Here is a 25,636-nt window from a genome sequence, read left to right on the forward strand (position 1 = left end):
GTAAACTAAAAACAAGGACCATATTATCAACAATAACAATATTAGAAGGTTAACCAGAGAGTGAATATGATCAAAATTATTGTGTTGCTTCATAAGAAGTTTTGTAAAGAACTGACAATAACATTGTACGCTTTTTTGCATTCTACAAGTTTTCTACAATTCCTGATTTTGTTTTTCTAATTTCCACGGGAGGCCACTCATAAAACACAAAGAACTAATCTATATTTTCCAATGTTAAACACAGTACAAGAAATAAATATAAAAAATATAGTGTTTATTCATAAATGCAAAATAAATCCTTTTTAAACTTAAATTATTCAATACAATCCAAACTGATAACAATATATGAGATTGGCGGGTACATCTTTTATAAGGTTTATAGATTATGTTTGCCTGACAAACTTCGCGAACACATGGTGGGCCGTCAACACGTTTCATGAGGGACTACGGTGGTTTGAAAGGTATTTTTTCTGCAGTTATTTCACCGATGTTGTTTTACTTTCAGCTGGTTCGTTTCTTTTTATACGTAGTTTTGTTTTTATGTCAAACTGGAACTGCAGTTTCATCTGTTTAAGTGTTGACCATTCGTTTATGTGCAGCAACTGAGCAAGCAGCAAAGATGAACACATTGAAGAGGCCTCACGCAGCTTCTGACACTTCAGAGGAAGAGGAACTACCTGTAAGTATTTGCACCTATTTATCTGTTTTCAATCACGATTCATTTTATACTGTCAATAACAATGAACATTAGTGTTACAAGAGCTGGTTATAGAATTTCCCATTTGATCCAGTAATACAAAAAGCAAAAGCGAGTGTATACAGGATCGATGAGTGTATACAGTGGTCAGGTCTTGTATACACTCCGAGTGCATATAGACAGTGCGATAAATAAAAGAAGGGGTCCATCATTCGTGTAACAAAAAGTCTGTTGTGACTGGATTTATTTGACTAATCGTAAGAGCTACTTAACCCCAACCGCCATTGCCTTTCACCTTTTCAGGATGACTACACATCAAACAGTGATGAAAACATGGAGGACACTGACAGTGAGGATGAGGACGCCACTGACAGCAGTGATGATGATGAGAGTGAAGAGGATGGTGACAGTGGCAAAGAAGTCAATGATAATGATCCAGACGGTGATACTGGCATAGACTCTATATCAGAGGTAGATGAGGAGGAACTAAATTCAGCAGTGAATCAGGTAAACAGAAATCCTGTATCAGGAATGTTGTTTTTCTTTCAAATAGACAAACACTTTTCTGTCATTTTGGCAGATGTACCCAATCTCTTCACAGTTGGAAAAAGGTGATGTCAAAGACTGCCTTCATTCTGAAAATGGCCAAAATTTGTGTGCCTACTTTGGCAAATTTGAACTTTGGAGATCTCAAAAGTTACATAAATTACCTTTAGGAATATCTGTTGGAAAGATTTTAAAGTCATTAATTTATTGATTAATGAATGTTCATTGAAATATTTATCAATATCGAAAATATTGATTTATTCCTTCAAGAATGTTTTAACACGAACCTGTTCGCAAAGGTCTTTTGCCATTTCTCCCTATGCTTTTTTCCTTTGGTCAATAACTCAAACAGATTTGAGGTAAATGAAATATGTCCATTTTTTTTTGTTTATTTGTTTTTATCTTTATTTGTCTTCAAAGTTCAAACATTTTGTGTCCAAGCAGTTCTGCCATTTGTGAATTGTTTGTTTTTTCTTTTTACAGGATTCCTCTGTTGCGTCCAAAGCTGTAAATGAATATGCAGAAGACTCCTCAGATGAAGAGGTTTGTAGCGATTGTGGACAGTGATTGGACACATTTCTTTCTTTCTTTATTTGGTGTTTAACGTCGTTTTCAACCGTTCAAGGTTATATCGCGACGGACACAAATTTATTAATCGTCAGACAAATACAGAAGAAGAAGAACAAGAATTTAATTATATATATTATACTAACAAAAGTAAGCTAGTATGAAAGCCATTGGTAATTGTCCTGGTGTTTTGTAAGAATTTTTACATGCATATGTAGACCTTAGAAATTCAAGACATGACAATTACACACACACAATGACACACACAAAAAGTGGTCAGGCTTACATAAAACCTATGTGTCTGTGTGTGGACAAATCTGATTCAGTTTCCTCACTGTTTTGGTGTGGCCATCTTTGTCAGTTTCCTCATATGAAACAATAGAGAATCAGATGGTAATACCTAAGACTTGCTTAACATAACTTAACATAACACATTATTCAGCCATGTGCTTTATGCAACAGGACATCAAGAACACAGTGGGGAACATTCCGTTGGAGTGGTACAAGGAGTATGACCACCTTGGGTATGACGTTCGGGGAAACAAAATCATTAAGCCACAGCAAGGAGATGGAATCGATGAATTTCTCAACAAAATGGAGGACCCGGACTACTGGTAAGGTCTAATAGCAAATGGATGTATTGTGCTCTAAATGTCCAACACATTAAGTGAGAGATTTGCAGAATTAGTCTCTTTGCACCTTAGGTAGTAAGAAGCATTGAATGAGCAAGAAACTTTGATCCTCAGTGACTCGTATGGTGTTTTGTGTGTTGCCTGTAAATTGGTGGCGGTTAGCTACTGACTGTGGTCTGTTAACTGCTTTTAAAACATGGAATATCTGTGTCGATAAAGCTATGGCCTTTTCAAGAAATAGGTAGCTTATGAATTAATTCAGGTTGACCTACAGTTAAGAAGAGTAAAGCTTCATCAAAAAAAGATAGGCATGTTTTACAGATCCGTCAAATTTAAGGGATTTTTGATTTTCTCTGTTGCAGGCGTACTGTGACAGACAAGTGGACAGGGGAGAAAACTGTGCTGAGCAAAGAGGATGTTGAGCTGATCAAAAAGTTGCAGAAGGGAGGAAACCCATCAGCTTCAGAAGAAATGTATCCTGTAAGTCATGGGTGTTTTTCCTTCGATCTTGCTTGCTTTCACTGCTTGTCATGCTCGTCTCATTTTTGTGAATTTAGCGCAGCATCTACATGTCTTAGGAGAATCTCTCGTGCTTTTTACTTTCACAGCAATGTTCACATGTAATTCAGCTGTTTCTTTCTTTCTTTCAGGAATGGATTGACTTCTTCTCTGGGGAAGAGATGATGCACCCCGTCACCAACCGACCGATGGACAAACGTTCTTTTATCCCTTCAAAATGGGAAAGGCTGAAGGTAAACAAACTTTAAAACAGGAATGTTTTAGACCCTTTTCTTTAATACATATAGCAGATATGTGTTTGAAACTTTGAACTTTCTTAGACTTACTCAGTATTTGTGGCTGCCTTAGAAATGGTTGGAATGTCAGCCAGACGTTGCTAGTGACAAAGGTGTGATAGTAGTAGGGTGTGGTTTGGTACTTCAGCTATCTGCCTAATCCATTACAGAAAGGGCCGTTTTCTTTGGCTGTTTATGAAAAGTTACATTTCTAAAATAGTACGCAGACATCAGAGGAAATGAACCTGAGAACAGGGCACAACAGAATGCAACAACACCTGCACAAAAAACTGCGAGCCGTGCCCTCCCCCATGTGTCCCTGTGGAGACGCAGAGCAGGATGCAGCCAACATCCTGCAGGACTGCAGAAATCTCCAGCCCCTGAGGAGAGAGATCTGGACCAGGCCGGTGCCCCTTCATGAGAAGCTGCATGGACCTGTGGAGGCTCTTCATAAGACCACCAACTTCATTACCAGAGCTGGACTCCAAGTTTAACATTGGCGAACGACAAGAAGAAGAAGAAGAGGAAATGAAATCTCATTTATACCACCTATTTGAAAATGTATCAGTTTCATCATTTTATCCGTGTTTGTTCTTCAAAAGAAAATCATCAGGAAGATACTGGTTTAGCGAAAAAATAATTTCATGTACTTCATATGTCTTTTCTTTTCACACAGGTGGGTAAGATGGTTCACGCCATCAAGATGGGCTGGATGAAACCTCGTCAACAGAAGACACCAGAAGAGGAGGAAGAAGACAAACGGAAACGTTACGACTTGTGGTCTGACGAGGCTGAAGACGGTATTCTGAGACGATACCGCCAACACATTCCAGCTCCAAAGCTACCACTGCCCGGCCATGTGGAGTCTTACAATCCGCCACCAGAATATCTATTGACTAAGGAAGAAGTAGGTTTTCTTTGAGAGGAGAGTGTGGTGTTTGTATCAGGGACCGTGCTGGTGTGTCTGGTATTTTTACTGAATAAAATTTAAAAAGACTGTGAATAAAATCTACAACTAGCCATACTTGCTGGTTGATATTCTCTTCATAAAACAAATAGATTTCTTCCCATTCTTTGGGTACCATGGAGAACTTGTCAGGGAACAAGTATCACAAGTACACACAATACATAAAACAGTTAATTATTGTTAGCACTCTTTTCTTATTTTATTCATGTTGTTATTTTAACATGAAGACTTGGGCAGAGGGCAACAAGAATCAGAAGTATGTATTCATGTTACTTGAAAGTTAATGAGTGTTGCCATTACTCTTTGTGTGTGTGATTGTTTATTTTAGGAAGAGAAGTGGACAGAACAGGAACCAGAAGAGAGGCGGATCAACTTCTTACCTCAGAAATATTCCTGCATGCGACTGGTACCTGCGTATTCAAAATTTATCAACGAGCGCTTTGAGCGTTGCCTGGATCTGTACTTGTGTGCACGCCAGCGGAAGATGAAGGTAAGTGTAGTATAAAATAATAAATTGCTCATAGATGTGTGTGTCTCGGAATGTTGTGTTGATAATGTTTTAACTTATGAAGTGAAGTTCAAAAATAATTGTTATTGTTGAAGCTGACTATAAATTAAAGTCAGCTTCAACAATAACAATTATTTTTGAACTTCACCTCATATAGTATAAAGTTAACTTATTGTCTCAAACATGAGAAACTGCATTCTGTTCTAGAGATTAGCTTTGTACTAGCTTACTGTATCTGATGTTCTTGATTGTGGGTGTGATATACATACGTGATTGAAAAAATGATGTTTGGGTTCTGGACGAGGGAGGGAGAGAGAATGTGTAAATTGTGTGCATGCAATTATGTATTCACTTTTTTTTCTTCCAGATGAATGTCAATCCTGAAGATTTGATACCCAAGCTGCCCAAACCCAAAGATCTGCAGCCTTTCCCAACCACACAAGCTTTGGTAAGTTTCTCTGTCTCTGAAAAAGTTCCTCGTGTAAGTAATGAATATTTGATAATAGCGCAATGAGAATGTTTCAACCTATCTTCAGGTTCTCTGTCTCTGAAAAAGTTCCACCTTGTGTAAGTAATGAATAGTTGATATCTGCGCGATGAGAATGTTTGAACCTGTCTTCAACGGCCTTCTGCCATTGTAGCTTACATCATTGCTTTACAAGCATTTTGTTCCCAAGGTTATGGGGGAAAAGTGTTTGAAGATTTGTTTTTTGTTTCCAGGTGTATAAAGGTCACGAAGACATGGTTCGTTGCATCTGTCCAGATCCAAGCGGCCAGTGGTTGGTGTCAGGTGAGAACCAGCTCCTTCATGTCAGCAGCATTTGACTTTAGTCGGTTGAAATAGGCCAGCGTATACTGTCTGCTTTCCTCAGTAAATTGGTTAGTCTTCAGATTCTGGAGAGATTGTATAATTGGAGTTCTTATGGGTTAGGCATTTAACGTTAAGACAGGGCAAACTGATGTTGCGATAGAGAAGTTGGCAAACGATCTGAAATCCTAGAAGGAGACTTAAATGCAACAAAAGGTTTATGGCAAGCAGACCAGACATGCTCCAGAGCCATTTTTGGTGCTGCCACTGATAAGAAGAAATAGAAAAGGGCACTGCATTTTCTTATTGTAACAAATGATGCATGACGATTTGCAGGGTCTGATGACGGCACGGTCAGATTCTGGGAAGTTGCGACAGCTCGCTGTCTGAAAACTGTGGAGGTCAGCAGTCGTGTGACATGTGTGGCTTGGAACCCCAACGAAAAACACTGCCTGGTAGCCGTCAGTGTGTAAGTGTGTTTGGCTGCCTGTCTGACTACTCTTGTGTCTGTTTGCCTGTTTGTCTGTTTGGTTAGGAATAAAGGACTGTCGATAAAGTGTTTATGAATATTCAGTTGATGCTGAATCTGGTGTAGTTGCAGTTGGTATCTGAGTTGGCTATTCCATGTCTCTGGGTATGTTTTTTTGTCTGTCTTGCAGCTTGTCTGTATGATGATGTGGTTGTGGATGAGTTTTATTTCAATGGTAATTTTGTTTTCAGTGGTACGACTGTCATGATTATCAACCCAGGGCTGGGAGATAAGAAGATGGTGTCAGACACTGATGCCATGCTGCTGTCCTACCAAAATGAGGCTGGATCATCCTCTGGTTAGTCACGCATGCAGCGCAATGCATTATGTTACCAGTGTTGTTCCCTTGTCTCTGTATTTGGTCGCCGGTCGACCGTCCGATACTTTTGACAGGTAAAAGGTCTTCTGACAGAACAATTTTTGTGTAGCCAAGACACTTAGACCAGTGCATGTATTCAGTCCAGGTCAAACCGACCTATTGTCCTCTGATTCTGGGAACAACACTGTGTTACATCATCACCGCTCTTTACAATACTGTACACTACAGGACAGTATATAGTAGTGTATAGATTTGAGTACTTTTCATTTTGTACATGTGTATGTAACATGAAAATATGTGACAGCATACTTGCTTCAACACACTTCACTGCACTGCACAATTGAACAGTACTCTGGATATATTATATTAGGTCTTTGGACAGCAGATTGCTGTTTTTGTGTCATTGCTGAATGAAGATGTTTTTGCGGAGAATGAAGATGCTTTGTTCTGATGACAGAGAAGGAGCTTCCAGTTGACTGGGTCCAGTCTGACCTGAACGTCAAGGACTACAAGACAGGAGTTCGTCTTAGGATAGAGCATCCGAAGGTAAGTGCTCAATTGACGAATTTCGGAAATATAACTTGGGTTTGTGTGGGGGTTAGGAAAGAAGTGTTTCTCTTGCAAGCATTCAGGCCAGCTTTCCCACATTACACTAAATTACATATCTTACCCAACTCAAATCAACAATTTACTTCAGTTTAGTGCTAGGACGCTGAACTACGCATCAGCTTGGTAAGGGGGGAAGTAACCCTAAGAAAAGACGGCCTTGACTGGTCAAAGGTCAGAGCCAGGTCAAGGCTACCTCCCTGCATGCATTGCGCAAGCATGATCTCGCTGCCATATTGGATTCATTTCTAGTGATTGGCCTATAATGTCATGTAAAAAAGCTTACCTTAAATGCTCTTCTATGTGACTGAAGTAGGTTTGGACAGCAACAAAAATGAGTCAGGGGAAATCACTGATGAAAACAAATATAAATGCCATACGTATTGTACATTTCAATTTTTTTTTTAAAGACCATCATGTATTTCATAAACTATTGAAATTATATCTGCACATAATTCTTACTGGGTCAGTATTATTGTGCAGTAATTATCTAAATTTGTATGTAAATAAATGCCAAAAGTCACACATTTGTGAGGAATTCTCACACTTATATTTTTTGTTTAATTTGCAGGAAGTGGCACAGGTGACATGGCATGACTTCGGAGACTTTTTTGCCACGGTCATGCATGAGGGACAAAGACAGGCTGTACTAGTTCACAGGCTGACCACCAGACATTCCCAGGTATTGTTTCGCTATGAGAGTACAGTGGAATCGTGCGTTTAAAAAAAAGCGTGGACAGCGCTCCAGTATCAAACTGTTGCTGCACTTGTTTGGGTGTGGCTATAAGCATAGTGACATGAATTTGATTGGTCAGTAGTTTTAGGCAAAGCACATGTTCTCAGCAAACAGAAAACAAAATAGTGGAAGCGTGAGTCACGCTACCCAAAAATAAAATCTTTTTTTACATATATTTTTTTTCCTATAACTTTTTTCCCCATGGTTCATTCATCATCTGAAATAACTTTTTAGCGAAATCTAACCATAAGATTATTGAAAAAAGCAAAAATGTAGACGACCACCTTTAAACGCTGTTAGCTAAGGTATACTGTACTAAATGTCAGCTTGTGATTAATTAACCTGTTTTAAGAACAGGAATTCTGTGATCAGACATCTTGCATTTATCTTTTGCTATTACTGTCATGTGTGACAGCACCACATGGTGTTTATAACCTTTTTTGCTAAGAAATTTACTTTTTCATGTGAAAGGTTTGAGACTATTGAAGAATGTTTTGTTTGTTCGTTCATGGAATTTTACATGTATGACCGTTTTTACCCCGCCATTTAGGCAGCCATACGCTGCTTTCGGAGGAAGCATGCTGGGTATTTTCGTGTTTCTATAACCCACCGAACTCTGACATGGATTACAGGATTTTTTTGTGCGCACTTGGTCTTGTGGTTGCGTGTACACACGGGGGTGTTCGGACACCGAGGAGAGTCTGCACACAAAGTTGACTCTGAGAAATAAATCTCTCGCCGAACGTGGGGACGAACTCACGCTGACAGCGGCCAACTGGATACAAATCCAGCGCGCTACCGACTGAGCTACATCCCCGCCCTTGAAGATTGTTTCATTTCTGTGTGTTTTCTTTTCTTCTCCAGAGCCCTTTCTCAAAGTCGAAGGGATGGGTACAGTGTGTGAAGTTCCATCAAAGGCGAACCGGTGGCGGCAAGACAATGACCATGCTCTATGTTGCGGTATGAGAACATTTCTTTTTCTTCTTGTCTGTTCTGTATCACCCTTTCCCTGTTTCCTGATACTATGTTTTTCCGCCAGTGAGTTAATACCTGATTGTTTCTCTTTCCATGTCTTTATTTCTGGCTGTGCATTTTTTTCTCAATGTTGTATCTTGTTCTGCCTGAAAACTCAATACAGTGAAACCCCCCTTTGAGGACTGCCTCTTCTTCTTCTTCCATCATGACCTGCAACTCCCATGTACACTCGCAGACACGTGTGGGGTTTTAGGTGTATGAGCAGTTTATCCCCCTACCGTTTTGGCAGTCATTTTCTGTTTCTCAGGGAAGACCATCTCTTTTAAGACACCTCCTCCCTGTCAAAGACCATACTTTCTCAGATTTTTAGGTTTACAGCCTATGAAAATTGTTTCTGATTTTCTCAGATGCTTGGCAGCCTTGAAAGGGAGCTTCCATTGCGGTTCCGTTGGCAATCTTCAAGCTATTACTTAGTCAGTGTGATACTTTGTTGTGTCTTCTCCAGACTCAAAGGTTTGTGCGGCAGAACAGTGTGATAATTTGTTGTGTCTTCCCCAGACTCAAAGGTTTGTGCGGCAGAACAGTGTGATAATTTGTTGTGTCTTCCCCAGACTCAAAGGTTTGTGGGGTAGAACAGTGTGATAATTTGTTGTGTCTTCCCCAGACTCAAAGGTTTGTGCGGCAGAACAGTGTGATAATTTGTTGTGTCTTCCCCAGACTCAAAGGTTTGTGGGGCAGAACAGTGTGATAATTTGTTGTGTCTTCCCCAGACTCAAAGGTTTGTGCGGCAGAACAGTGTGATAATTTGTTGTGTCTTCCCCAGTCTCAAAGATTTGTGCGGCAGAACAGTGTGATAATTTGTTGTGTCTTCCCCAGACTCAAAGGTTTGTGCGGCAGTACGACCTGGTAAAGCAGAAGATGGTGAAGAAACTTCAGACCAACTGTAAATGGGTCTCCAGCATGGACATACACCCAGGAGGTAACTGCAAGCTTTCTTATGCTTTTCTTGCTGGATTTATTTAGCCTGTCACCTTTTGTGGTAGGAACCTTGGGGTAAACAAGAGTAGATCTCTCAGCAGCATCTGTTTCTGCCAGTATAGGGTTTGCTTTCATCAGAGGTTTTGAACTTAAGCAGTTAGTTTTTGGCTTGGATAAGTTGCACCTTGAACAAATTGAAACAGAATTTTGTGTAACAAGTGAAAATAGTAAGGTTTTGCTCATTGTTGTTTTTATATTGCACGGTGTACCTTGACATGAAAATTGTAACTGATATTTTTTTTTACATTGTACAAGGGAAACTGTTGCTTCTAATGAATGAATTGTCTCTTCAGATATAAGTTCAATTTTTATTGAGTCACTTTAGAAAAAGTGACTCTATGTAATCGGTCAGTGTTAGTCTGTCCGGCCAGCCGTCCGGCCGGCCGTCCGTAGACACCACCTTAACGTTGGACTTTTCTCGGAAACTATCAAAGCGATCGGGCTCATATTTTGTTTAGTCGTGACCTCCAATGACCTCTACACTTTAACGATGGTTTCGTTGACCTTTGACCTTTTTCAAGGTCACAGGTCAGCGTCAAAGGAAAAATTAGACATTTTATATCTTTGACAAACTTTTCTCGGAAACTATCAAAGCGATCGGGCTCATATTTTGTTTAGTCGTGACCTCCAATGACCTCTACACTTTAACGATGGTTTCGTTGACCTTTGACCTTTTTCAAGGTCACAGGTCAGCGTCAAAGGAAAAATTAGACATTTTATATCTTTGACAAAGTTCATCGGATGTGATTGAAACTTTGTAGGATTATTCTTTACATCAAAGTATTTACATCTGTAGCCTTTTACGAACGTTATCAGAAAAACAAGGGAGATAACTAGCCTTTTCTGTTCGGCAACACACAACTTAACGTTGGGCTTTTCTCGGAAACTATAAAAGTGACCGGGCTCAAATTTTATGTGAACGTGACTCATTGTGTTGTGAATAGCAATTTCTTCCTGTCCATCTGATGCCTCATATAATATTCAGAACTGCGAAAGTGACTCGATCGAGCGTTTGCTCTTCTTGTTTTACCTTGCAGGTGATAACGTGATTGTCGGCAGCTTTGACTGCAAGAATGCCTGGTTTGACCTGGATCTATCAACAAAACCATATCAGACACTCAGGTAAACTTTTAACTCTGGTGCATCTGTGTGTACTGTATCAGGGATTGCGTTGACACACAATGTTTGTGTATTTGACACATTTGAAAACTTGCTGACATGTTTTTTTCTCTCAATGGGTATGGCATACGTAATGATAATGTGCCTCTCTTTCTCTGATGCTGATTCTTCGCAGAAAAATGCACAGCCTTGGCTTTCAGATGTGCAAATACACAGCTGATGGTTTGAGATTATTGTATCTCTGGCAATGGCACAAACAGTTGTTTTGACATGCAAAATTCAGTAAACCAAAACATTAAAACACAAGAAAGAAATATTTCTCTGTGGTGCTTTTGCTCCCTGTGGCTGGGTATGCCATTGGCGTTTAAAAACAAAGTTAGCTTGATCCCTGGCGCATGTGAGGCATATATAGTGTGATTGAGTTAGTGAATGTGTGTGCAAGCATGTGATGTAAAAATGAGTGTGAGAGTGCCTGTGTGCATTTATGTACACACTAATGATGCGTGCAGGCATGGGCGTTTTTGTGTGTGTGATATATATTTGCTTGGCTGTGCTTTTATTTGATTTTTTTTATATATTATGTTCACATTTCTGTTACAGACATCACAGAGGAGCAGTGAGACAGGTTGCCTACCACAGCAGATACCCCTTGTTTGCCTCCGCTTCTGATGATGGCTCTATCATTGTCTGTCATGGCAAAGTTTACAGGTGGGTACAGCTCTTCTTTCATGTCATGTTTAAGATGCTTCATTGTGAATATAAGATAGTTTCACATAAAAATACCCTGCATGGGTTTAACATTTTGAGGACAAGGTCTGATAAGGTACTATACTTTTGTTTCTGTTACTTGCTTTAATACACTTGTAAGTGTTGCAGGTTTTCCCCATGGAAAATCATGAGAATTAAATATTTATTTCAGTGACCTTCTGCTGAACCCACTGATCGTGCCAGTCAAGGTTCTGCGGGGACACGCAATCACCAAGAGGCTTGGCGTCATGGACTGTGCCTTCCACCCCAAGCAGCCCTGGATCTTTTCTGCTGGTGCTGACGGTACCATCAGGCTCTACTCTTGATCACGCCTTTGTCGATTTGACGCTACGTTGGACCTTTTCACGCCAGTTAACTGCTTTGGACTTTTAAGTTGCCCTGGATCTTTACTGCTGGCGCTGGCAGTACCATAAGGCTCAACTCCTTATCATGCTTCACAGATGTTGGACTTGCTCTTTTCAAAATCTTCTTGCGTCATCTAAATGTTATTGACGTTCTTCCACTTTAAGTGACCCTTGATCGTTCTCGTCAAACCTGGGTCTTTAAGACCGGTGCAGCAGTGCTCTCTGACGCAATTCCGTGTGTTTTACCCTGATCCTCACATTCGACATCACCCCACAAACAGTCTGATGTTGTTGATGGGTCTTCCGCCCCAGTCTCTAGGTTCTGCTCAGAACTTGGGGTCCCATTACTTGATGCTTCTCTCCCACTCACTGTTGGATGCATGTTCATAAAGTTTTAGAGAACAACACTTCTCAAGTTCTGCCAGTGTTGAATGGAAGGGAAAAATTTGTTACAGCTGTGCACAGAAAAGATGATAGTTGTGTGTGTGTGTGTGTGTGCGACTGTCTTGCAAGAATGAATGCCAATACACTCCCTCACTTGATGGTGCAAAAGAATATTTTCATCTTTCTAGTTGCCACCCAAAAGTAGAGGCATAGTTTTCCTTCTTTGTGACTTTATTGTACACTGGTTTGAGGACATTTCCTTTTATTCAAACCTTTCATAAACTTTGTGAATGATCAGTAAAATTAACATGCAACATATTTGTCAAGGCTCTTAGGCTTAAAATGGTTCCCTCCCATGTCAGCTAACTCGGTAATGTTTGTGCATTTGTTTGTCTGTATGGATGCATTCCGTTCAGAGGAATTGTCAAATGTTGACCTTTTGGAAAATGAAAATGAAAGTATATGAATACAAATGGTGTTAAAAACAAACCTTATTCGTTTTTATTTTGATTGATGACTGTATTCTGAGTGGGTCATGGTCAGTTTTCATACAGACAGACATGCAGACACATAGACGCAGACACACCCACACTTGTTTCAAATGCTTAGAACATAAGAATTTAGTCACCAAAATTTGTTTTTATTATCAGAAAAAAAGTCCAAAATAAAAATCAACAAAATTATGCACACAGATCGCACTGCGCATCTTTTCACAAGGACTAAGTACATTTACAGTATAGAGTTAAGTCTAGAGAAGAAGAATAAAAAAGATTAAAAAATAGCTCATTGCGGCTTTTATGTTTAATGTACCGGTATAGATAATTTATTTTGAGAAACACTTAAAACTTTCCCAAAAATATGGGAACAAAATCATTCTGAAAAAGTCACAAATCAACTTGTAAGTCAATGTTATTGAATAAAAGCTTAACCAAGTGCAAAATGTCAACCTACGAAAGAAATAAGTTTATACTCGCCATGTGATTCATAACTCCTTGCCTTTAATTTTATATATATATTTCAAGGCGATACCGGTCAATAGGGCGCGGGGGTAAAAGTTGAGGGAAAAAAGTTGCACCTTATAGTCCCCAAAGTACGGTACAAATTACACAATGTAGAGCCCAAAAACATATATGAATCAAATCTTGCTCTAACGTTGCATTACACTGGAAAAAAACCTATATGTTTATAACACTCCATTTCCAAAACAAAGAAAAAAGGCACCTAGTCTACTTTCCACTTTCTTTCTTTATTTGGTGTTTAACGTCGTTTTCAACCACGAAGGTTATATCGCGACAGGGAAAGGGGGGGAGATGGGATAGAGCCACTTGTTAATTGTTTCTTGTTCACAAAAGCACTAATCAAAAAATTGCTCCAGGGGCTTGCAACGTAGTACAATATATTACCTTACTGGGAGAATGCAAGTTTCCAGTACAAAGGACTTAACATTTCTTACATACTTCTTGACTAAAATCTTTACAAACATTGACTATATTCTATACAAGAAACACTTAACAAGGGTAAAAGGAGAAACAGAATCCGTTAGTCGCCTCTTACGACATGCTGGGGAGCATCGGGTAAATTCTTCCCCCTAACCCGCGGGGGGTTCTACTTTCCACACAAGAAGATATTTTTAGTACATAACAAACTTTTCAATCAGAGCTGGAAACCCACATTAAGATGACTAGAAAGCAGACTGATGGTTGTCTGATGGCCCTGCACCCTCATGTAGTTTTTCTTATCTGTTGAATACACATCCCGCTACAGTTTTCACAGTCAGTGCCTTCATTTTTCAACCCTTAATACATTTTCTCATTCAAGTTTACCATTCAGTGATTTTGTAATTGTGTCACAAAAACTATGCACACATGCACGCACACACACACTCGTACATGTTATCAAGCCAAAATCAGAATACAATTCCCATGAATTGCCCCAGTGTGAACACACTGTAATAAGAATCACTAAAGAAAATGCACATACGATTGTAAAATACAAAACAATTTCAATGTCTTTTCAACGTAATACAGTCATTTCTCTATCTATCAACTCCCCACTCCCTCCAAACTACCCGGAATGACGTTCAAAGAAAAAGGCAGTACAGTACAACAACAAATCTGAAAACGTTAATGAAAAATTATGACTGAGCACCAGCGCTGCTTCACACATTCAATTCAATGCCCGTCACTCCTGTCAGGGTATGGGCCGCCAACATCAGCTCTCCAGCTTCACACATACAGTACTTTAATAAGACACTGCAAAAGTCCATAAAGTATAAACATTGACTTCACTCTGACCGCAATAATTGCAGAGAATCAATTTGTCCATTATCTGTTTATACCATAGAGACATGAGCATTTTGTGAAGATGATCAAAAACACCTACAAGTATAAATCCACAAACAAGACCAAACTGATCCGCAAGAGCAGATGGAACAAACAGTAAACACAGAAATACCACCAAAAGGGGCAAGTTCCTTTGTCTTGTACATGTACAATATCTACATAACTTTAAATCTTTCACAACTGGTCATATTTTCTTGAGTTTAATGTTTTTATGGGGAAGATAACAGTAAATACTAAAGACCAGTGTCAGTTTAATCAGTTTCCATATTTACACAAATACAGTGGGAACCCCCCCTTTATAGTTTTAAGACCCCCAAATTTAACACCTCGCCCCTTTGTAAAACCTTGCTTTTTGAGATTTTCTGTTCTGCACCTTTGTAAACTGACCCCCATTTTAAGATTCCGTTCTTTTTAAGACCTGAATTTTTGAGATTTTCGGTTCATCACCTTTGTAAACTGACCCCCATGTTAAGATTCCGTTCTTTTTAAAACCTGAATTTTTGAGATTTTTTTTATTGATTGCATTTTCTCTCAAAATGTCAACCATTTGCTTAATTTTCATTCACTGAGTAAATTCATCCTTCACAAAACTTTGAGGATCCTCCTCCAGCCAGACTCTTTGCCCATCACTGGTTTTCACAAAAATGGTGAGAGATGGTGATGCCTGGTCACCGCCTGGTGTGATAGGCACTTGCACTCTGTGCGCTGGGGGAGTTTGTGGTAGCTGTTGTACCCCGCCAAGACTTGCTAGGCGTTGATCCTGTGTCACGCCCATGTCTACATGTTCAGCCAGAGACACAGCAGGACCAGCCAAAGTTGGAAAGTTATCCACGAAAACATCTGCATCAAGTCCTGGCGCGGCAGACAAAAAGCATTCTTCCGCACTGAAACTGAGGCTGTTTTTAATGTTTTCTGTTTTAATGTCAGGCATTTTATCTTTTACTCCAGCAGGAAGGTTAGTGATGATGTGATCCTTGCTGTCAACATCTGGTTTAACGTCCTGGCAGTTGCAGCAGCCGTCTTCAATTTTGCATTTTGTAGCAGCAGGAACCTCCTCAGAATGTAAGCAGATGCTCCTCACTGCTTCTGCTTCAGTTGAAAGTTTTACTGTTATGCCCCTCATAGCTTCCGTGTCAGTGGGAATATCTGTAATGCCCCTATTATCTTCCACATCAGTGAAAAGACTTCTTGTAACACCCATTTTAGTTTCTGAATCTTTGGTAAGATCTCCTGTAATGCCTCTGATAGCTACAACATCAGTGTCAAATTGTCCTGTGATAACCCTCACAGTTTCTGCATCAGTTGAAGGATCTTCTGTGATGCCTCTCATAGCTTGCATATCAGTTTTGAGACCGTCAACACTTCCTACCGGTTCTGCATCACTGGGACAATTTACTGTATTATCTTGCACAACATCTGCATCCGTCAACAGATCAGCTGACACTTCTCCCCAGACTTCTTCATCATCATCATTGTCCCTCTCATTGATTGGATTGTTACTGGCTTCCATTTCATCAGTTCGCATAGCTGTCAGAGTCTCAGCATTATCTTCGTTTTGCTCAGTGTTGTTGATTTTGTCTTGGTTTGTGTCTGCACTTTCCTCCTCTCCCCCTTCCTGTCCAAAGGGAAATACATCCAGTCTGAGGTTTTCTAAAAACTGCTTCTTAGTTGCAGGGTCCACTTTGGTGTAATCAGCACTGACAAATTCGATGTCGGAACCATCATCATCTTCTCCATCGTCAAGATCTGAGTCCACGGAATCCTGGCATTGCGCCCTTCTGATCTGTTCGTCTGTCAGTCGTTGTTTCTTGGGCCGATAAGACCTCCGCCTCTCAGTGTCTTGTACAAACCTTGGGTCAACCGTGTCTTTTACATGGGATATGAAAATGGGGTCCTTGGCTTTCTTCCTAACAGGTTTTCCAGGAGGTTTACCCATTGGTCTCCTTTTTGCATTCTGAGAAGAGACTGAAGACAGGCTTGGCTGACAAGTGACAACAGTACAAAGTTGTGTTGCTCCGCCCTGTGAAGGTGTGCAGGACTGAGTAAGTGTAGAAGATGTAACTTCTGGAACCGGTTCACTGGTTTCATCTGGTTGGTCTGAACCGGTGTGACTCTGTGGGGTCTCCTCTGGTTGTGAGAGTATTTGATCACCCGACATTGAATTCATGTTTGTGGGCTCTTCTACCGTAGACAGCTGTGATGCAGCAGGCTCGTCTATCTGGCCCATGCCTGCTTGGTTCAAATATCTCAGTTCATCAATCAGCGGTTTGACATCCGGAAGCAAGCATGCTGAATCTTCAAGCATTGCCTCGTTTAACTGAAAAATATCAGGCTTGATGTCGGGCACTTCACGAATGTCTGAGTTAATTGATAGTATGTTTTTCTGAAGTAAGGATGCTTGAGCACACCCTGACAGCAAAGAAGCTGATGCTGATACAACAATCTGAGTAGGCAGAACAGCGCTGATGAGCTGCGACTCAGCCTGTACAGGTATCTGAAGTGGAGTACCTTGTGTTAAGGAAGAACCGAGGGGTCCAGGCTGCAGCACCAGCAAGGAAGGCTTCTCTTCACCAGCAATAGCTTGAACACCCAGAGAAGAAACGTCCATAAAAAATGAGGAGTTATCGCCCAGGTTGTCTCCTACTTGATCTGCGCTCATCATCAGCTGCTGTGGTTCAAAGCACAAGTTAGTCTGTGACCTGTCCAATACAATTTTGGGGCCTGGCTTACGTCCCCGTTTCTTTGGGGGAGGATCAGGTGAAGTGCCCATGTCGGTTTCTACATACATAAATCTTTTCCTTTTCTTTGTCATCTCGTTTTCAGCTCTCTTCAGCAATGGGCTTGAATTAGGTTTGAGGATCTTGAAGGCACTGTTTCTGGACCTCTTCACAATGGTTTTGGCTGCAGCAGATGCTGCTGTCAGAAAAGCTTTCTGCTTTGCACTGGGCTTGGTGGAGCTGGCCTGGGCTTTTTTTATCTTAGCCCACAGCTTGAAATGCTCTTTCCCCATGACTCTGCTCCCTGCTTGAGGCTTTCTTTTTGAACCATCCACACGATTCTGCTGTTCTTGACATGATCCAGGGAGTGAATGTTTTCGCGCTCTTCCAACTTTTTTTTTACGCTGTTCTTGACCTGAACCAGGCAATGATTGTTTTCTTGGTCTTCCAACTTTTCTCGGTTGTTTTACTCCTGTTTCTTGGGCTAATCTGCTGTCTGCCACTGACCTGTCGACTGGGTTTTTACATGGTCTCCCTACCTTTTGGGGCTGATTTACTTCTGTACCATATGGCACATCAGCTGCTTGCACTGTTCTGCTGTCTGACGATTGTTCAACTGGATGTTTTCGTGGTCTCCCACCTTTTTTGGGATGGTTCCCCTGCATAACGAAGGAGACTGAAGATACAGCCTTTTGAACTGTCTTTTTTTCATTGCTGATGCCAGATCCTTGAAGTAAACTTTTTCTTGGTTTTCTCTTCAATTCTGGCCCTGTATGTAAGGACATCCTTGAAACTACCTCTTCTTGCACAGTGCTTGAGTTTGAAACTACATCACTTGTGTCCCGTCCATGGAGAGGTTTCTTCTGTGGTCTCCCAACCTTTCTCTTCACCTCTGTGCTGGATGGTGCATCAGACACGACCATTTCTTGGATGGAGCGGTTGTCTGACACCTGCAGACAGGCACCTTGTGGTACCTCAGCGTTTGTTGCGATTTTCACTGCTGCACCAGAGGGCACAATATCAGCTGCTTTATCTTGAAGTGCGTTGTTGTTTGAAACAACGTCACCTGCCTTCAACCCAAGAACTGATGTCTTCTTTGGTCTGCCAACCCTTCTCTTGAGAGTCACTTTTGTTCCAGAATGAACATACGACTCTAGCCTTTCTGTAACTATGCCACTGTTTGAAACTAACCCACCTGATTCTGATACAGGAACTGATGTCTTTCTTGGTCTCCCAGCGTTTCTTTTAATTTTTACTTTAGTATCAGAGGGCAATTCAGAACTGTACATTGTTACTTGAGCAGTGCTTTTGTTTGAAACTACCTCACTTGCATTCAAACTTGGGGTTGGGCTCTTCCGAGGTCTCCCAACCTTTCTCTTTGGTTTTTCTTGTGTACCTGAGGACTCATCTGAAATAGCGCTTTCCTGGACTGTGAGCTTATCAGGTATGGTTTGCATGCATCTACCCTCGTCCATGTTTGCACTGTTGATGTTATTTGACACTGTGCTTGTTATAGACTGAAAATCTTCCGATGAGGTTGTGCTCTGTGAGAAAGTGGTAACAGTTTGACCATCTTTTGGGGGGTTTTCATCCAAAATTTCCGAACTTGGGTCTCTCTGCATGATTCTTGCTTCATCAATGCCTGCCAAGAAGTTGTTGTCTGAAACAGTAGTGGACATTTCATCATTTGTCTCCCCTGCCTCAGCTTCAGTCTTCTCGGATGCGTTCTTCCCGTGAGCAACATTGACCAAACTTTGGCTTACTTTCTCTGGACTTCCATTTCGATGCATATATCTCTCTGTATCCTTATCCAAGTTTCTACGGTTATGCTCAATATTTGCTGCACATTTTTTAGATCCTGATTCATCAGATGAGACTTTCTTTTGTATGTCAGTGTCAAAACCCTGATCAGTTTTACTTGCACTAGAGTCTTTCTGTGCACAGCTCTCTGCGTCTCTGTCTACAGAAAAGCTGCTTGCACTAGAGTCTTTCTGTGCACAGCTCTCTGCGTCTCTGTCTACAGAAAAGCTGCTTGCAGCATCTATCTGTTTCTTTGTGTTCGGAGTCTCTAATAAAAATGTTTTCCTCGCTTTGTCTTTTGAAGGATCTTGTTGTCGCTCATCATCATATTCTGCTGTACCCAATTGATCAGCTGGTTTCTCTTGAATGTGAAGCTGATTATTTTGCACGTCCAGTTCCTTTAAAGAAAATTGCAATTCCGCCTCATTGTTCACAGATGATGGTTCAGCAACAACCACAACCCTGGCTGCTTCTTCTCTTTCCAAATTGTCATCAGTGTGAACAGGAATGTCAGTACTTTCTTCGTACACCTTCTCAAAATCTCCTGAGAATTCAGCAGAGCTGTTTGGTGCTTTCGCCTTACAGACTGTACGTTCAGTCTCTTCCAAGTCTCCAGAAAGCTTGGCTGTGGCAATCACTGTTTCATTGTCAAAAGAAAGCTTCTTAGCTGCACCTAATTGATCATTCTGATTGCTAGCAGCATTCTGATGGTGTAATTGGAATATCCCCAATTTCTTGACACCAGCTGGAAGCCTGGAGTAAGGTACCTTATTTAGCAGCTTCCGGAGGTTCTCCACTACTTTCTTGCTGTGGGGATGCATCACTGGAGGTGTCGCTTTGCGAGCCCTCTCTGACTTTCTTGGACTTGTTTGTGGAGAAGGGGCTGGGCTGCTTGAAGCGTCTGGGGATGATGTGTCTTCATGGCTGTTCTGGGTACTACATGGATCTGCTGTTGATTCTTCATTGCTTTGAAGACAGTTTTGAGTAACATTTTGATTCTTTGTCAGATCGTCTTTACTCGCCACACCTAGAGAATCTGTGTCCGGTTGATTCATTTCCTTTGTATTGTCTGACAGCTTTGCAGATGGTGATGACTCTCTTTTCCTGCTGCTCTCAGCTGAAATTTTTGTCTGCTCTATATTTGTCTTTGCTTTTGGTTTTTCACTGGTGTAGGTCTTTTCTTTGGTTGACTGTAAAACAGCTGCTTCATTGATGGCTTCACTGTTTCCCACTGCAACATTGTGTGGTGACATTGCATTCTCATTATCGCTGTTGACCGAATCATCACCTTCCTGTTCTGTATGCTCATGTTCCAAAGTTCCAACCACGCAGAAAGCGTCCACACTCTCCGGTTCATCTAATTCCATTTTGATTGTAAAGCTTGGAGAATCTTGAGAATCGGCAGCCTCATGGTTTTCCTCAACAAGTTCTAGATCTTCTACGGACCTGTTTTTTGATTGATCCAGCATTCTTGTTTTCTTTGGGCTTGCGATATGATTAGGCTCCTTGGAACCAAGGGCTGCTGCCTTGCCAGGGGGCCGTCCAACTCTTTCACCAGGGGGCCGTCCAACTTTTTTCCCAGGGGGCCTTCCAACTCTTTTCCCAGGGGGCCTTCCAACTGTTTTACCAGGGAGCTTGCCAACTTTCTTGCCAGGGGGCCTTCCAACATTCTTGCCAAGGGGCCTTCCCACTCTTTTACAGGTTGTCTCTGGGGACTTGGACGCTTTTGAAACAGCAGCTGTGGCAAGCAACAAGCCCCCGATGCCAGGTGCTTCTGCATTCTCTGCCGAATATGCCGAACTGCAAATGGGTTTCTTCACTAATGCTGTGTCTGTTTTCTGTGCAAGTTCTTTCCTCTTTGAGATTGTTTGTGGTGATGCTTTTGCTCTGCCTGCTGCCTTCATTGGGGACTGTGCTGGGTTTGTTTTGTTTGCTGTCTGTTGTCTGCTCTTGATGACCTTTTGTTTCTGCGGACTGCTGTGTTGAGGTGATGCTGAAGGAACGTCCAAGGACACTTTGTGGACACCAAAGATGTTGAGCTTGTCAAGAGCATGGTGGTTGACGCAGACATCAGAGACAAGAACATGAAGGCACTTGTTAGAATCTTCAATCCTTTTCCTGTTATCCCTTTCGGCTGGCAACAGTTCCAGATGATCATCTTTTTCAGAGGACGGTGCTGTTTCTGCTGCCACTGTTTTTATGGTATCTGCACCAAAGCTTTGTTGCGATGGAAGAGATGCTGCAATGGTTTCACTTATGTTGCTTTGGGAGAGTGCAGACAGAAACTGGTTCACCTGCGGTCTCCCTATTTGCTGACTTTCAGCACACTCTTGGACAGACAGTTCATTGGGCCCCGTTACCTCATCTATGGTATTCTTTGTGGGAGGGGACCCTCCACTTGCTGTGTCAACCAGGGCAGACAAACACTCAGAAGTCTCCTGCCAAATGCAAGCATCACTGATATCTGCGGCTGAAGGAAGGAGAACTTCACCACGTATACACCCTGCACTGACTGCATTTAGAATGCCTTCCAGACATTCAGTGGTATCGCGCAGGATACTTGCATCATCAGGGCCATCAGTAACAGACTGCAAGCATATATCATTCTCAACACTCGCACCCGATTCCTCATGTGTGTTCTCTACACCTAGGCAAGTGCGTTTGGCCAAGTCAACTCCAGACAGCTGTATTTTCTTCACAACATCTCCTGCACTGGGGTCAGAACACAGAGGATCGTGACCATTCATGTCACTCGGTGTTTGATCCTGTGGCTGAGGGCACTGGCCAGAGAATTCTTCTCTCATGTCATCAGTACATTTTTCTTTTGGAATGCTTGAACCATTAATGTCTGTGTGCTTGTCTAGCCTATAACAGCCTGTGTTTGCAGCTAAACTGACAGCATCAGTCCAGCACTTGGAATTTGCTGCTGCCATTTTCACACTGTAGTGTGAAACTGATGACCGAGATTCTGAGGTCAAATCCCAGGAAATGCCAAGCTCCGATCGGTCTTTCTCCATGTAAGAACTCACACAGCGCTTCTTGGAAGGTAACTTCTGCAAATAACATGGCGCTCTTTTGGGTGACTTTGCTCTTGACTTTGTAGACTTTTGATGCAATTTCTTCTTCACAATTTTTTTGTTTTGGGATCTGTTGGCAGCTTTGTTTCTTGCATCGTGCAGATTGGTCGAAGTGAATGCTAAGTTTTTCTTGGGTGGCTGATCAAAAACATCATGAGGTACATTTTTAATCATGACGGTACGTTTTCTAGAACTAACCCTCTCTGGGAATTCTGTGCTGCTGGTATTTGGTCTGTCCACTTCTATCATCACCTCTTGTGCAAGGCGATAGGCTTCCTCCTCTTCTGAGTCTTCTTCCTCAGTGTCCAGCACAACTCTACGCCGTTTTCTTTTTTCTTTTCCTTTGCCCTTAACTTTTCTTGTTCCCGATGTTGATGATTTGGGTTGCCAGGATACTGTTTTTTGTTTGTATTTCTTCCCACGACGACTTTGAGGGAGTAACCCATCCTCTTTTTTTCTCAGATATTCAAAGTGTTTTTCTCGGTCTTCCTCCGTCATCAGTGACGCATCCATGAACCAGTACTTGGGCTTCTTCCCCCTCTTCTGGCAGTTCATTTGAACGCCTGCGTTTTTGCGTGCCAGACAGACGGGAACGCCACCAAACCTGGCCACCTGGACCACCGGAGGAAGGGGGAGACTTCCCGGTGATCTAGACCCTGTCTCTGGTGAATTCGTTGATCCACTTGAGATCCCCCTGTCCTCTGAAGTCCCACTTAGCCTGGGCTCCTTTTTCACAGGACTTGACTTTGCTATGAAAGTTTTTCCTCCGAACGATGCCGTTGTCTCGGCAGCCAGATATTTGGCGTAAGTGGCAGGATCGAAGGCACCGCTGGGCTCAGGTTGAAGGTCAAGACCAAGGTATTCAGGGTCAAAGGCCATCACCTCCTGTCGTCCATCCATCTCTTTCTTGTGGCAACGCTGAATGTGGAACTGGAAGTGTGAAAAAAACACAAAGGCTATAAATTCGTATAGCTGTTAGAAGATGATTTTTACAGGGTCCATTTCTGTTGCATTATAAGAACTGGATGAAAGTAAAAAGCAACAAACAAAAAAGAAGACCTTCCATGCCTAAGGTCCTGAAGATTTAAGGTGGTATTTTCTGTGGAAAGTTAACAGCAAACAGAAACGACATGACTGGCTTTAAAACTGACATACATACATATGCAAACCATATGAAAACCTTCCAACAGTTTAGACAATACATGAACCACTAGTTCACCAATATTTTATTTTTTACAAAAATATATGCCCATGACAATATCTTGGAAGAACACTACATTGGAACTTCCCTTTGAAGACCCCAAATTGAAGACTTTAAAACCATACTTTTTCACATTTTCTGTTTATAACCTCTGTTATTTACCTCCCTTTTTGTGACCAGATTTTCACAGATTTTTCTAGGTCTTAAAATGGGTGTTCCACTGTACAAAACAACTCACCTGCAGATGCATGGATTTGCCAAAAGGTTTTCTACACAGGCCACAGATGTAAGTAAAGTTGTGCAGATGGTTTTGGCCAAAGTGCGTCATGAGATGATCCATTTCTCGGCTGCCGTGCATGCAGATGGGGCATTGGTAGGGGCGCCCTGCTCCGTGGACACGCATGTGGGTGTTCATGTTGCTTTGTGAGTTGAACGTCTTGTAGCACACATCACACTGGTATGGCTTAATTTCCTGAAGGTATCACAGAAAGAGAAATTAGTTGTTTTTATGTCCTTTTTGCCAAGTCCTACCATCAAAGGAACATATGTAGGAACACTCATTCACACACACACACACACACACACACACACACACACACACACACACAGGAACACTCATTCACACACACACACACACACACACACACACACACACACACACACACACACACACACACACACAGTTGAACGTCTTGTAGCACACATCACACTGGTAAGGCTTAATGTCCTGAAGGTACGACAGAAAGAGAAATTAGTTGTTTATTTGCTTTTTGCCAAGTCTTACCATCAAAGGCACACATGTACGTACTCTCTCTCTCTGTCTCACACACACACAAACCCAAGCTAAAAAGAATGATAATACTGCTGATCTTTTCAAGGCATATTTCCAAAACATGTCTTACTTAGTAACTGAGGCCACTGACGATGTTAAAATAAAAAAATTCGTTCTTTTCCCTTTGTTGTTGTTGTCAGCCGCTCTTTTTTTAATATTTTTTATATATTATATGATTGTAATGTAGATGCAAGGAGTGTATGATTCTTTCCACACCAGGACAAACACCCACTGCGAAACACCCAAACACCAGGTTGCGAGTTCGACCCTGGGTCAGGGCGTTAGCAATTTTCTCCCCCCTTTCCTAACCTAGGTGGTGGGTTCAAGTGCTAGTCTTTCGGATGAGACGAAAAACCGAGGTCCCTTCATGTACACTACATTGGGGTGTGCACGTTAAAGATCCCACGATTGACAAAAGGGTCTTTCCTGGCAAAATTGTATAGGCATAGATAAAAAATGTCCACCAAAATACCCGTGTGACTTGGAATAATAGGCCGTGAAAAGTAGGATATGCGCCAAAATGGCTGCGATCTGCTGGTCGATGTGAATGCGTGATGTATTGTGTAAAAAATTCCATCTCACACGGCATAAATAGATCCCTGCGCCTTGAGTCCGAGTCTGGAGATACGCGCGCGATATAAGACTTCATATAATAATAATAAAAATACCAATGGCTTGTATGCTATATGGCGGATTAAATTCTTGTTCTCTTCTCTTGTTCTCTTCTCTTGTTCTCTCTTGTTGTTCTTTTCTTAAATTCAGACCACCTCATTCTGAGACCAACCTGGTGCGTGTGAATGTGGGTTTCCAGTGCCTTCCTTGTCTTGAACTTCTTCAGGCACTCTCCGCACTCAAAGTTGCGCACATCAGAATGCGCCGCAGCGTGCCTCTTTAGCATCGTTGAGCAGAAAAATCCCTTGCCGCATATGCTGCACATATAACTTCTGGTTCCACCGTGACGCTTCATGTGTTTGGTGCAATCTGATTTGGTCTTGAACGCTTTGCCGCAGTCACGCCATGTGCACTCGAAAGGATGGTCGTCAAAATGTTTGGCTTTGTGGCTCTTAAGCTCATACATAGTCTTACTGCAAAACGAGCAATGGGGACAGAAGAAGGGCTTGCTTGCAGAATGGCGGCGTTTCAGATGGGCAGTCAAGGCAGACTGTCGCTTGAAAGCAAACCCGCACTGCAAAAAACAAGGTCATGAAAAATTGATCCCCAAAGAGAAATCAAACATACACTGACAACTTCCTTTAACACTTTCTACCCCACCTATGTTGACCAAGTTTGTTTCAGCCGAGACCAGCTGTGCTGCAGCAGGTCACTAAGA

At 41.7% G+C, this 25,636-nt stretch overlaps 2 protein-coding genes and 1 long non-coding RNA gene across 4 annotated transcripts in view; 1 reads left to right on the forward strand and 2 right to left on the reverse strand.

Annotated features, from left to right (window-relative positions):
* The first annotated feature begins 362 nt into the window (after window positions 1–362).
* Window positions 363–12,826, forward strand: LOC138965501 (ribosome biogenesis protein bop1-like). 2 transcript variants are annotated; one of them, XM_070337679.1, is made up of 20 exons: window positions 363–461; window positions 600–679; window positions 1,001–1,204; window positions 1,727–1,786; window positions 2,273–2,424; window positions 2,805–2,922; window positions 3,093–3,194; window positions 3,913–4,143; window positions 4,532–4,693; window positions 5,079–5,159; window positions 5,432–5,501; window positions 5,856–5,988; window positions 6,240–6,346; window positions 6,825–6,913; window positions 7,545–7,655; window positions 8,574–8,669; window positions 9,561–9,663; window positions 10,760–10,844; window positions 11,442–11,549; window positions 11,761–12,826. In XM_070337679.1, exons 1-20 carry the CDS (start codon window positions 437–439, stop codon window positions 11,912–11,914), a joined length of 2,271 nt encoding a protein of 756 aa, XP_070193780.1. In that variant the 5' UTR covers window positions 363–436; the 3' UTR covers window positions 11,915–12,826. The 2 variants fall into 2 exon arrangements, with proteins under 2 accessions (XP_070193780.1, XP_070193789.1); XM_070337688.1 differs by lacking the exons at window positions 9,561–9,663; window positions 10,760–10,844; window positions 11,442–11,549; window positions 11,761–12,826 and adding an exon at window positions 9,190–9,546.
* Window positions 12,827–12,956: 130 nt separating this feature from the next.
* On the reverse strand, window positions 12,957–25,594 carry LOC138965460 (uncharacterized). Its single transcript, XM_070337620.1, has 3 exons — window positions 25,091–25,594; window positions 23,713–23,946; window positions 12,957–23,203 (listed from the first exon to the last, which is right to left on the reverse strand). Exons 1-3 carry the CDS (start codon window positions 25,382–25,384, stop codon window positions 15,242–15,244), a joined length of 8,490 nt encoding a protein of 2,829 aa, XP_070193721.1. The 5' UTR covers window positions 25,385–25,594; the 3' UTR covers window positions 12,957–15,241.
* The window catches only part of LOC138965607 (uncharacterized), a 117,540-nt gene continuing 104,860 nt past the window's right edge, over window positions 12,957–25,636 (reverse strand). Inside the window, exon 2 of the long non-coding RNA XR_011455485.1 lies at window positions 12,957–13,801. This is a non-coding gene — a long non-coding RNA (uncharacterized lncRNA). The remainder of the gene's footprint in view (window positions 13,802–25,636) is intronic.

Source organism: Littorina saxatilis, linkage group LG1 (genome assembly GCF_037325665.1).
Source record: "Littorina saxatilis isolate snail1 linkage group LG1, US_GU_Lsax_2.0, whole genome shotgun sequence".
Taxonomy (NCBI): domain Eukaryota; kingdom Metazoa; phylum Mollusca; class Gastropoda; order Littorinimorpha; family Littorinidae; genus Littorina; species Littorina saxatilis.

Coding starts and splice junctions, on each gene's coding strand:
- LOC138965501 (XM_070337679.1), top strand. CDS start 437: ATGAGGGACTACGGTGGTTTGAAAG. Junction 4,144..4,531: donor ATCTATTGACTAAGGAAGAA/GTAGGTTTTCTT, acceptor TGTTTATTTTAG/GAAGAGAAGTGGACAGAACA. Junction 5,989..6,239: donor TGCCTGGTAGCCGTCAGTGT/GTAAGTGTGTTT, acceptor TTTTGTTTTCAG/TGGTACGACTGTCATGATTA.
- LOC138965460 (XM_070337620.1), bottom strand. CDS start 25,384: ATGTATGAGCTTAAGAGCCACAAAGCCAAACATTTTGACGACCATCCT. Junction 23,947..25,090: donor CCCACATTCACACGCACCAG/GTTGGTCTCAGA, acceptor TGATACCTTCAG/GAAATTAAGCCATACCAGTG. Junction 23,204..23,712: donor GCAAATCCATGCATCTGCAG/GTGAGTTGTTTT, acceptor TCACACTTCCAG/TTCCACATTCAGCGTTGCCA.